Source organism: Lissotriton helveticus, chromosome 3_1 (genome assembly GCF_964261635.1).
Source record: "Lissotriton helveticus chromosome 3_1, aLisHel1.1, whole genome shotgun sequence".
Lineage (NCBI taxonomy): Eukaryota > Metazoa > Chordata > Amphibia > Caudata > Salamandridae > Lissotriton > Lissotriton helveticus.
In genome coordinates, this window is record NC_136061.1 from 670,856,014 (window position 1) to 670,868,553 (window position 12,540).

At 45.9% G+C, this 12,540-nt stretch overlaps 1 protein-coding gene across 2 annotated transcripts in view; it reads left to right on the plus strand.

Moving 5' to 3' along the window:
* MFSD2A (MFSD2 lysolipid transporter A, lysophospholipid) overlaps positions 1–12,108 on the plus strand; it is an 87,672-nt gene extending 75,564 nt beyond the window's left edge. For both annotated transcript variants that reach the window (XM_078680792.1, XM_078680794.1), the window contains 3 exons: positions 2,117–2,260; positions 2,722–2,898; positions 10,962–12,108. In XM_078680792.1, coding sequence (XP_078536918.1) covers positions 2,117–2,260; positions 2,722–2,898; positions 10,962–11,016 — 376 coding nt within the window. In that variant the 3' untranslated portion in view covers positions 11,017–12,108. The remainder of the gene's footprint in view (positions 1–2,116; positions 2,261–2,721; positions 2,899–10,961) is intronic.
* The last annotated feature ends 432 nt before the right edge of the window (positions 12,109–12,540 follow it).

Genomic DNA, 12,540 nt, shown 5'->3' on the forward strand with positions numbered 1-12,540 from the left:
CTTTTTTTTAGTAAGTATTTTGAAGAGTTTTATCCAACAGTTGGTAAAATCATAAACAGTAAATGAACAATGAAATGTCTTAAAAGTTGATTTTGTGACTCCATACACTACTGGTTGTAGATGTTGTTCTCCGCCTTGTAGGGCCAAACAGACTGTTTGTCTCATTTGACGTCTCCCTTTTCAGGGTATCTCTGTTGTGTGGGGACAGAAGCGGGCTGGGAAGTGCTGAGGTGGCTCTAGCAGGGCTCCCTTGCAGCACAGTAGTCCAGAGCCCAGCCCTGTCCAGGCAAAAGAGAACCTCTGTGCCTCGCCGGTTCACCTATGGTAGCGAGGTTAACCCATAAAGCCAGATGCTCTGTTTTATGACATACATTACAATACAGCGGCACAATATCGAAGAAATGCTCATTTCCCTGTCAGGATACTTGCTTTAAAAGGGAATAGATGTTTAATGGCTTTAAAAGTTAACACACAGAGGTAAAATTGGCCTAAATCATATTATTTTTCGAATGTTTTGACCTCAAATATCGTGGGATTCAACTGGTGAAAATCGAATCCTTAGAAAACAGTGGGACTCAAGGTTGCAGTGTGTAGTAATATCAGTCCTGTTTAAACTGTTGTTCCTGTTTATTGCCCTAGAGATACCATTCATTTTGAAGTGGCTTCTTGGCTCAAAGTGTGGCATTCAATCTAAAATGCAGACAGTAGCTTTTGGGCACATTCCGAAGCTCACTACGGCTAGTCTGTGCCCAGCCACCTGAAGGCACTAGACTTTAACAGACAGTGCTTAGAGCGACTAGCCCAAGATCAGAGGCTTCAGGATGACTTTTTGATTCTATCTGCATGGTGACGACATTGCCCCAAAACAGGGGTGGCATTCCAATAGCTCCCTTTTTCTCATGTACCCAACAAGGAGAGCAGCTCGCATACAACTACAATGCAAGGAGGATCTTGGCAGCCATCTTGAGTCGGATGCTGGGCAGATTCCATGATCTGCAGGCGTCTCACCAGCAGTCGAGGAAGACCAAGCATGCCAAGCCCATCTGTCTTGGATCCCCATGATCCAACCACCCTGTACTAGGAATCCTCTAGTGAGGAAGTACATCCATGTTAGCTCTCAAAGGAAATGCAAAGCACTGAATTGAAATACTGACTTTCAATTCATAGAACTCCATTGCAGTTCATAGGAAAGGCAACAGAAAGCCAGATAAATCTCCGTATATATAGCTAAATCTTTCCAGATATGGGGGAAACCTTCTTGACAGGTGAATGCGGGAGCTGGTGACTTTCTTTCCCACAGATGATGTATAAGGCACTGGGCTAAATAACCTGCATTTGAGATGTTGAATATAGTGTGGGATTGCACATAAAATGCTTTAGTGAGAGTTATGGAGAGAAATCTTTTTTTTCTGAAAGCAGGGTTTACTCTGTCATACCCTCGCACACAAAGGCTATTCATGCTTTCATTCCACATTTTTCATAGAGGCAAAAAATCCACTTGTTCATGTCACAAGGTGAAAATCGAGTCTTTGGCTACAAGACAACCAGCTTTGCATTTGGGTTTAAGCAGTGCTCCATGGAAAAGCATACCACCTCCACCCTTCCCTAGGTGTCATACGCTCTCGTAAAACTCAAATATGATACAGTAGAAAAAGTAGATGCCACCAACCAGTTACAAGAAACTAAACTTGCAAATGGTACTTTTCACAGAGATACGGTGCACTTGATTACTTTGGCTATAAGATAATGAAGGAGCTTTCTCAGATTGTGCATCTGTTTATATATAACAATGCCAGGCTTTGTGCTACACAGCCTACATTTATTCCTTAACGAGTCATCAAAACTGTAAAGTTTAGTGCCCACCTACCAGATGTCCTTGGTGACTTCCACCTTTTGTAGGTCCATGCCACTAGATGTTATTGTCTCACTTTACTCAGCTACAGATCATTGCTGCCAGGTGTTATTGTCAGACCTCTTCTTGTATGTCAATGCTGCTAGATGTTGTTGTCTCTCGTTTTGTCCTTGTAGGTCCTCGCTGTTGTATATTGTGAGACCTTTTGCTTTAGGTCCATGATACCAGATGTTATCATTTTACTTTCCTCTTCTACCCATGTAGGTCCATGCTGCCAGATGTGATTGATGACTTTACCCTCAAGTATCCAGAATCTCGGGGCCATGAAGCCATCTTCTTTTCCTTTTATGTTTTCTTCACAAAGTTTGCCTCTGGGGTCTCTCTGGGAGTCTCAACACTTAGCTTGGAGTAAGTTTAAGTCAATTGTGAATTCCCCCAAATGCAAGCCAGTAACTGGTCGAAGAATGGGAATGTTTTGCGAGAAAATGAATATGGGGAAATGCATGCAATAGTGGATAGGGCCAAAAGCAATCTTGTAGATGGAGGGGCTGGGAGAGTGATAGTTTAAATGCCCCTCCGTACTCCCACATAGTACCCAATCATAAAAACTTGGCTTTTTTATGGTGTGTTTATGGGGTCCCTTGACATCTTTAGGTTTCACCATTGAATGTGGCCTGGCCTACTGGTAATTTCAGCGATGTTCTGATTGGCCAGTGCCTCCGAAATGTGTATGGTGCCAAGGCAGTGCATGGTATGACTCTTCTCCACCTTGCCTGTGCAGGTCTCCCATAGGTGCATGCTGTGCATGGTGCTAATTTCCCTGTCCGCTAGTGTTCTCTCCTTACTAATGGTTTCTTTGTGTTCCACAGCTTCGCCGGATACCAAACCCGAGGCTGCTCTCAGCCAGAAGAGGTGAATTTCACTCTGAATATGCTGATCTCTGCAGCCCCTGTAACTTTGATCCTACTGGGTCTCGTCTTATTCAAGCTCTACCCAATCGACGAGAACAGGCGGAAAGAAAACAAGAAGGCGCTCAAGGAACTCAGGTGGGTGAGGAGCTTTCTGCAGAGGTGCTACGGAGTGGAGTCCAGAGAGTACGATGTCTGTGCATCTGTCTGAACTAGACAGGCGTGAAACGCTTGGGCACACCAGGCATATTTTGGTTTAGGAGGAAGAAGCAGGATCCTCACTGATTATCATATGATGGGCGGGCATGTATTGCCATTCCTTGGCTCAGATGCTCCAACGCGCATCAGGCTTTAAGCCAGGGGTCGAGAGAGTGGAGTGGATACTGCATCTGCTTGATGAAGTGAGGATGGTTATTTAGGATCCTTTGCTGGAGTGGTCAGATATAGGGGGTACTGGGGAATCCAGCCGCAGATCATGTATGTATAGTGCATGATTTGCTGATGGGATTGAGCGATGCCTGGTTAATGCCTGGCATCCACCTTTGATGGGCGTGTACCACGAGGTATGTACATTTCAGATGACCATTCCAGCTTGGGATATTGGTTGATGTGTCCATCACGGCTGATTTGTCAATCCCATCTCATCCTGAAATTCAGGGTGAAATGTAGAGATTGAGGAGGACAAGTAGATAGCTTACAATTCTCCTGCATTGCACTCACGAGAGCTCTTGAAGCACCACAATAGACGCAACATATACTCTCTTCTTTCTGTTGCGGCTTTGCACAGGCGCTGTATTTGAAAGGAGCAGTAGGTTTGGAAATTGTTATCACCAGGCTTTTCAGAGCTACAGAGACATTCTATGCCCATGTAACCAACTCCCAAAAAGGAGCAAGACCCATAAGTGCCTGCCCCAAGCCTTATTTTCACAAACTCGGAAACCGCTTTCCATGCACGAGACTCCCTTCAGTGCTAGGGTCTTGCAGTGAAATGTGTGCAGATAACAGGGTACTCTGGGAACACCCCGCGAAGCATACAGCACTGTCTGCAGGAGATAGACATAGTACGAAGCCAAGTAAGTGAGCAAAAACAAACAAACACCATCAGCCCCCGTGGATGAACTGGCTGCTTTCTTGGCACCGGCGTGTACAGCTTGTTCCTCGTGGTTACGGGTTCATGGGCCCCTGTGGAGAGTGCGTAGAAAGCCAAGAATCTCCTCTGGTGCACTCCTACTCCATAGATCTTAGCAACACCAGCCTTTAATCCAGCTTTGTCATAGGTGTCCCAGTAATTACTGCGCCTGTTAAACCCAGGCCTCGCCCTTCCAAAGCTGTGCCTCCCTTGTTTTCCCCAAACAGGGCTTTATACCACCCAAGGGTAGGATTAGACTGCTTAATTTTATGTGCAGCACAAATCATTCCGTGTTTGTCTCTGGTCATCGCACGCCTTCCAATGAGCCCTGTGTATTATTTTTTATTTAACAACATGATATGACTTTATCTGAAGTACCTACCATTCCTTAATAACCAAAGACAAAGCAAGTACTTCCTCTAATTTTTATTTACTTATTTACATTGAAACGTTTTGGTGGCAGGTGTGTGGACAAGTGCAAAAGGGTTTGCATGCTGTGGCGCTGAGCTGTGGTAGCGGTTCCATCCGTACAGCCAGGATGGCACCGCGCCTGAACCCCTTTCAGGAGTCCGCCTTGAACAAAACCACTGCTTGTTTTCCAAGACTGTGAGACGCTGTCACCCAATGAAGATTCCAAGGCAGCAGTGAGGACCGTACAGTAGTTGAATTAAAGAAGTCAAAACCCAGAGGCTCGTTCCTCCCAGAACATTGGTACCCGACACAGTCTGAGCAGACTGTGGTAAATCACCCACTTGAGGAGAGAGGTTGGTAAACGTCTCATGATAAGGGGAACGCGTTTTCCACACACTGTGTATCTAGATTCTAGAAAGCTGCTTTAAGAGACAACTTGAGCAGATAACCCTGCTGTCTACCCCAACTAGAAAGCGCCATCTTAAAACAAGGGTTTTTGATTCAGCAGGGACCATATGGGATGAAAGCATTAGCAGTACACGACATTGTCTATTACAGTATTCCATAACATTTCATGAGACAATTCATCTATTAATGGGCCAGCTAGGCTGTGCTGCATATTGACGAGCACCTGTACTAGTTGGACACATGTCTGATACTCTGGTGGCCTAGTTCGTCACAATGCTCTGAACTTCTGAAGACAGCAGGTTAGGCTGCTGCTGGGCGATTAACAAACTAATACAACGCCCCAGGTCAGTGGTTGTCAAATATTGGTCATCTGTATTTCTGCGATTGGGGGATACTCAAGAGACAGAAACCTAGATAAGTTGGAGGGTTTGAGATCATGACACTAGTGTGATGCTGGTTTGTGAAACTATAAGATGCTCACCCCCAGTCTATACGAGGTAGTTTCTTTCTCGCCTCCAGCCAGAGGCCCGGCCTGTGCACACACGGGCGGGGACGGATTCTCTCCCAGGCCGGTAATCTCAGAAATGCTGATGGAGTCTAAAAGACGGATTCTGCCCCAGCCTTGGCAGCATTTTCAAGGGTGCTGGTACCTTGGGGAATCTCTCAATTTCCCTCTGGGTCAGACTGTGTTGGAGTTACACACGCTCTCTTAGGCACTAGTGTTTCATACAGAACAACTGCATCTATTGTCCTCTGCTGGCAGCCTTGGCACAGCTGCCCTTTCAGAAACAAATGGGCCCTGGAAAGAAACATTTACAATAGAAAGAGACAAGGGTTCTTTCAGCTGTTAGTACCACCCTGGACCTTGACCTAGTGCACAATAACTGACGGACAAGGGGCAGAGGGCCTAGAGTGCTCCGAAGTCACAGGCCGAAGAGCAGCATGGGAAAACTGTGTCACAGCAGAGACACTGAAGTCACCATCTTCTGAATGCTTTACTCACACTCCATTAAATGCTGTTGGGAAAAAAATAACATGAATAATTATAAACGTCTTCACTCATGCTCCATTAAATGCTTTTGAAAAAAACCAAGTAAAACCTGGTGGAATGAAACCAAATGTAGAAAATGGCTGAAGGACCACATCCGTCTGTCTTAGGGAGGGGAGTTCGGGGTGCAGAAGCCTTCTAGTAGCACAGCTGGTCCCATGGCTGAGGGTTGATCACATTCACAAGGTCCCCCTCTCCTTCTTGTGCAGCTCTGCTAAGCACGGTCAGTAGTGAGAGGGTAACACACCGCCATTAGGAGGTCAGGCAAATGCTCAATGGGCTAGAACTGTAAACGAAGTCTCCCACTTCCCTATTATTCAACGTCCCAGTACTTAAGGGCAGGTGCAGCCCGTTCAGGTAAGAGCGGTTGCACGGGTGGGGACTCAACAGATGACAAGGAGGGAAACTCAAATAATTTTCACTCATCGTCGGCTTTTGAGTCCTTGCCAACCCCCTGCCTCCATTTACCCCCGCTGCCCCACCACTCTTACCTGCAGAGGACGCTCCTACTTAAGGGCGTGCTATGTAGAGTGACAAGGCGCGCAGAGCTTGTCGCCATTGGGTCAATTAGCCCGAGGTCATTGGCCTAGACCCACTCCAAGGCCATTGGTTTTAATTCAGATTCTTACTCAGGCCGTCTTTAAAGATCTAACTCGGCCAGATATTACATTTTTAGAGAGTTTGATTACTGTTCATATTGTATTTGAGTTATAATCCTTTACTACCTGCTGGATTAAGCCTGGACTGCTCACTATTGCAAATTATGGGATCCCCGTTTAGGAACTGAACAACTCCAGTATTCACATGGAATGAAAAGGTCTTATGCTTTCAAACACCAATGTTAAAAATCAGTATCTACCATGCTTAGTGCCTAGTAACCACTTACAGCCACAGGATCTTGTCCAGTGGGTACGTTTTAACCATGGAACTAGGATACTTGACATCCAGTCTTAGGTTTACCACTTCACCTAAACATGATTGCATAAATACTGTGTTCTAAAGCTGGGCAGGACCCACCACACAGTGACCTTTCCATGGGAAGTTGCCACTGACACCATAGCTGTGTCTAGTGGAAAAGTAGAACCAGGAGACCACGTTTTTAATCCCGGCCTCCCATTTGGACAAATTGTGGGCTCTTAGTCAGTTTTTCAATGTATTCCTTTGTTCCCTTGTTTGGATAGACTTTGTATTTGGAATCAGTGTAAATACTTCTTCTTTGGTGTGTGGTTAGAAAATGGACTGGAGAATACCTAGGAGAGCAGAGGAAAGCCCAGTCTCCTGGTATAGTTACAAAATGCAATATGGTGCTCAAGGTATGCCCTGTGCAGCAAGTAGCCGTGTGCAGCAGTCTCTGGTCTACTAGCAAACTGTTTGATCCCTGTCAAATCCAAGTATACTCTCCCTGTGCCTCTATCCGCTGCTCTGACAATATATCTGTTCTTCGAAACAGGCTTAAGGAAGCAATAAACATGACAGGTTTACTCCCGAGACAGGCCTCCAGCGTAGTTTTCATTCACACATGTAGGGCTCTTTACCAGTAGGTGTTACAATATGCATCTCAGTAGCTGAACATGATCCTGGGTCAGGATTGTGGGGACTGACTCCTCCTATGCTTCAACCCCTCACTCCCAGTCAGTCCGGCACCTCTCTTGCAGCTCACAAAGGGCTGAAAGAGTGAGCGCTTCTTGTCTTTTGAGAGGGTTACAAGTGGCGGGGAGCCATAAGACACAATTTGTGCACGCCAGCCAGCCCTTGTGACACACCGCATCTTGTGACTTGCCTGCTGTTTCCTAAAACTGGATTTTTGGGCATGACTTGGAAGGGGGAGGCTGATTCCACTTTGTGATACAGCGCTCCGATGCCCATGGGAACTGACCTTGCAGTCTTTATACACAAACAAAGCACCACGTGGCATCTGAGGTCACTGTACAGTGCACTGCCTTGGGTAGCTGTAAACCTTGCATCTTGTTGTGGTTTGCCACCTGGCCCAAGGTTCCATCAGGGTCCATGGGTGAAAAAAGGAAAAGTCCACAGCCTAGATAACTCGAGAACAATGCTATAAATATATAAAACAAGCATTGAAAATGCAATAGGTCTCGCCCTAGTTTAAGTTAAAGCAATTCGGTTTGTAATTAGGTCTCTTTTTAGCTTTGCTTTTATTAGTGTTTTTCAAACTTTCATGTACGTAACATGCATATGTATGCATATATGTACATGTATATGTATGCATGCTTTTTTATTTGTATTTATATAGATATGCAGGTGTGTGTGTGTGTGTGTGTGTGTGTGTGTGTATATATATAACACATATATACGCATAGAGAGAGGTGTAGAGAGAGAGAGGTAGAGAGTGAGTAGTAGAAAGTAGAGAGTAGGTAGTAGAGTAGTAGGGAAGTAGAGTATTAGAGCGAGAGTAGTAGAGAGTGAGGTAGTAGAGAGTAGTAGAGCATATCCCAAGCTGCAAAAACGTAATTCAGCAGGGCAACATTAAAAGGTCTAAGAAATGTCAGATAACTGAGCAAAAGGGTGGAGTACCTGTCAATATATTTGCTTTCGTTCCCACTGAGGGAAGTGCAAGTTCCAGGTCCTCAGCCTTCTTGCCTACCGTGTGCTAGAGAGCACTTCTGGAGGAGAGCGTCATGAATGATTTAACATCCCGAATTCAGGGGATGGGTCAATGCCACAAGCTTTCCCATGGTCCTTGAATTTGATTAGAATTCCGTGGCAGATATTGAGATATCTCTCACATCATCAGTTCTTGACGCATCCAGTGGGTCGGAATCACTGCAAAACAGAACAAGTATCATCTACCAGTGGGACAACCCATGTGCCTGATTCTCTCTATTCTGATTCTACTCCATGAGGCATTGTGCCTCCCTCCGGAATTTGCTAGGCATCCTCGTGGGCTCAGGAGGGGGAGGTTTTGCCTTGGGAAGTTCTTTCTTCAGGCTCCTCATCGCTGGTGCTGAAGCCATTAGCACCGAAAGTCAAGCAGGCATCAGAGTCAGTGTTGTCAAAGATGGTGCAGGGTGCCGTGGTAGTGGAGCAAAGAGCAATGCCACAGGAAAGTGCTGAGGCAGGAAGGGGGCAAATGGCGCAGCGGCATTCAGGAAGAACATTGTGTACTTTCATAGATTAGGGAACTTCAGAAAGGCCTCGGGGCACTGGCCATGATGGCGGGTCCTGTGGTAGGAAAGAAAGCAGTAATGGTCCAGGGTCAGTTGGTGCTGGTGGCATTGGGTCAGAAGAGGGAGAAATCTAAATCAACTCTAGTTCAGAAGACAACTCAGTGGGGTTCGGAGACCATTGAGGGGATTTATATTTTTTTACATTTGTCACTGTCAGCATTTCTCTTCGTTTTATGCTTGTGTCTCTGCTCTCATTACGATTTCGAAGTCCGAGACCCAGTGACCTCAAAGGGTTCGGAAGTTTCTCTTAACTCCGTCGGTTGTCATCATTGAGCATGGCTATAAAGAGTTTTACCTTCCTCTCTGTAATGGCCTTGGGGTGCATACTCTGACAATATTTTGCAAGGGTGGGGGGCTGAAGCAGGAGAGGCTGTGCGAGCGGCCATTACAAGTGTGTGGACGGCGCTGCAAATGAGAAAAATAGTGCTTGGAGTCCTTTAAACGAAAGAGTGTAATCCGCCCGTAAACGATCCAATCCCGGTGGGCGGGAATCAAAGGAGACAGGGTGGCAACAAACCGTGAGTGACATGCCTTCAGTGCAATCATTGCACTGTGTTTGGCATAATTTGTGACACTAAACGACGCGCACAGATCATAACTGAATTGTATCAAATCCAAAAAGCCTCGTATGACGAGAGCAGCGCATGTGCTGCTGACGTCAGGCCGAAACCTAAAAAATAGATACTCTGTTTTTAATTGCCTGTTTTATATGTTGTGGCAGTCTCTGAGCCTCTGGCTAGCTAGCAGTCTGTGACTGTTACACTGACATAGCAGATGCAGCTGCAGGATATCTTGTTTCCTCAATCTCTTTTACTGTTAATTTAGTTGTTTGTGTACCATCTATTAGGGACTAAGAGCTATACCCCTAACAGAATGAAGGTGCCATAAGTAATTTGGATGGTCTTTCCTCTAATCAGGATATGTCTTGCTGATTATGCTTTGAATTTTCTGAAAACTTTGAAAGGTACTTCATTTGAGGCCTGGTCTTGCAGGGAGACTGAAAGATGTGTTCTTGTTGATGAGTACACTTCCCTATAGTAATGCGGAGTTGCATGTCCAGGTGGCCACGGAACATTATATGCTGTGCTTTAATATATAATGGATGAAAGAACTCCCAATAGTTCTTTTAAAGGACAAATTGGCCATTCTGTCACTGTAGCCTTTTCCCTGTTGTCTGCAGGTTTGGAGGCTGCTTTTGGAGCTGTTTGAGCATGATAGGCTGCCAAGGCCCACTCATCTAAGACACCTCAGTCCCATTCTAGTCTCACCTTTGTTTGCATGTAGATGCTTCTTCATCAAGAAGATTGTTTGTCACATATGGTAGTTCTAATCCTGACATTAAAGCCTCGAGGCTGCTTCTTCGGCCTTCATTGTCTCCTTTATTGGCTGAAGCATTCGCCACTCCATGTATTCCATGGCCCGTTGGAGACCAATTCCTGCCTGTCAATATTACATGGAAAGCAAACGTTTGCTCTATCCTTCATGATTTCTCTCCACATTATCTGTTGGATGTTGGATCCAGAGATATTGATCAGGTTAGTCTGATCTTGCTGAAGATAGTATTTTGTTAGACGAGTTTGAGTTGCCAGCTGCTTCCCTCTTGCAAGGTAGCCTTGCGAGTTAGGCTCAATGGGCCATTGGAGTGCATACACATTAATACCATTAGTACCTCTAATATTCTTCATCCTCTATCACCCTCCCATTTCATCTGTCTGCATAGCGCCTCTGATCCGTGTCTAGATAAGCATTCTCGGAGTAGCAGGAGATGCAGTTAGCATGATTGGGTGAGTGGGGTCAGTGCTTGTCAAGGGTGGGGCAGCACATAGACTCCGCTTATTCTGGTGCAATCTCTCAAAAGAGGACAAGCCAAGGGTTTGTTGGAATGGCATTGTTGTGCGAAGAGTATTGATGGGACTACATTACATAGATGTTTCAGTTTTGTAGCAAGATTTTTGTTCTGGATTAAGACCCGTCAAGTTTTTGTGGGATGCATAATGTCCTATTTATATTTTAACAGAGACAGCGACTCGAGCTCCGAGACGACGTCCCTGGAGCTGGCCAGTAATGTATAGGGGCCCAGGGCTGAGGCCTGGTCTACGTCTGAGACTGCTGGACATCGCTGCTTCTCCAATGGGATGGCGAGAATGATGCTTCTGATGACACTGGATGGTATCTCATCACTGAACCGGATCTCGATCCAGCAAGGACAATGTGACTGCTGAGGCTACCGATGAGAACCTGTACCATATCCAGGGATATGTGCGCGGTCTTTCTATGGTCTGTGGATGTAAGGCACAATCAGTACCACATCCCAGGGTTTACATGCTGTATCTGTGTAACATCAGTATTATCTGCATCGCATCCACAGGCTCGCGTGCCGGACCTGTGCCATAATCCCCGAGTTTACTTTTAGGGTCTGTACCATGTCGAGCAAGGTTGGGGGGAGGAGTTACATGTGCAATCTGTGCCATGTCATTAGAGCGAACTGTATCTCCCATCCCAGGGATTAATCCAAATACTGTGCTTCTAAGGTTTTGCGCCGAATCTGTTGGTTGCGCCTCAGAAGGACCACGGATCTTCCATGCTTTATGGAATCTCCTGAAGTTTGTCAATGTCCTCTTCAGCAGTTGACCGAGGGGCTGGTGGGGCATACTGGTACAGGCTGTATGTAACATTGCACTAAGCCCCCCACCCCTCATTTGACTCTTCAGCATTACACTGGAATCCACTTGAGACTCTACCGCATTGCAATGCACTCCATCTGCGTCTCTCCTACGTTGGACTGGACTCCGCCTGCAACTCTCGCATTGCACTGAATGCCAAACCCAAGAAGCTCCTGGGCAGGGTTAGCCTTTGCATGACATTGCATGGGACCGTTATGCCCAGCGTGCTCACATGGTGCTGCTCCGAACCATGGAACATGAACCTACTTGAGGCATGGAGCCATGGACTCTGAGCTTAGTTCAGAAATGGTGCCACGGATGCCGGGCTGCCTGTAAATAATGCCCCGGCACAGAGGGAACCCTTCCTCTCATGAAGGTATTTCCAGAAATAATGTATTTATGTTGTTAAGGGGGTTCAATATCCCCTCATTGTACAGATGTTTATACTGCGAATTAGAACTGATTTTTGGAAACAATAAACGTATTCGTGCTACCAATGTGGATTCCTGGTCTCAGCCGGATCTTGTTTTTTGATACTTCTTTTGGCTTATTTGTTGGGTGCCTGGAAGGTCTTACTCTTGTTGTTAACATGAAGATGTGTGTAGTGATAGTTCTTTAAAACACATTGCCCGAATCACTGGATGTTTATGTGATCATGTTTTGCTAGTAAAAGAGCTCTAATTTGACTTTGGGTTTGTGACAATCTGGAGTGCGTGCTCCTTTTTCAACCTCTGTTGTATTCAGTGGCTGACAGTAATTTGAGCATTGGGGGCAGGCAGGCCCGGACCCAGTAGTTAATTTGTAAAAGAGAGCGTGCCGGTGCCTGAGGCTCTACACGCAAGCGGTCCAATTAAACATGGGCACACAAATATCAAAGGTTGGTAAAGTTAAATCCACCTCATGCTTCTTTAATCCACTCCAAGACACTCCCTG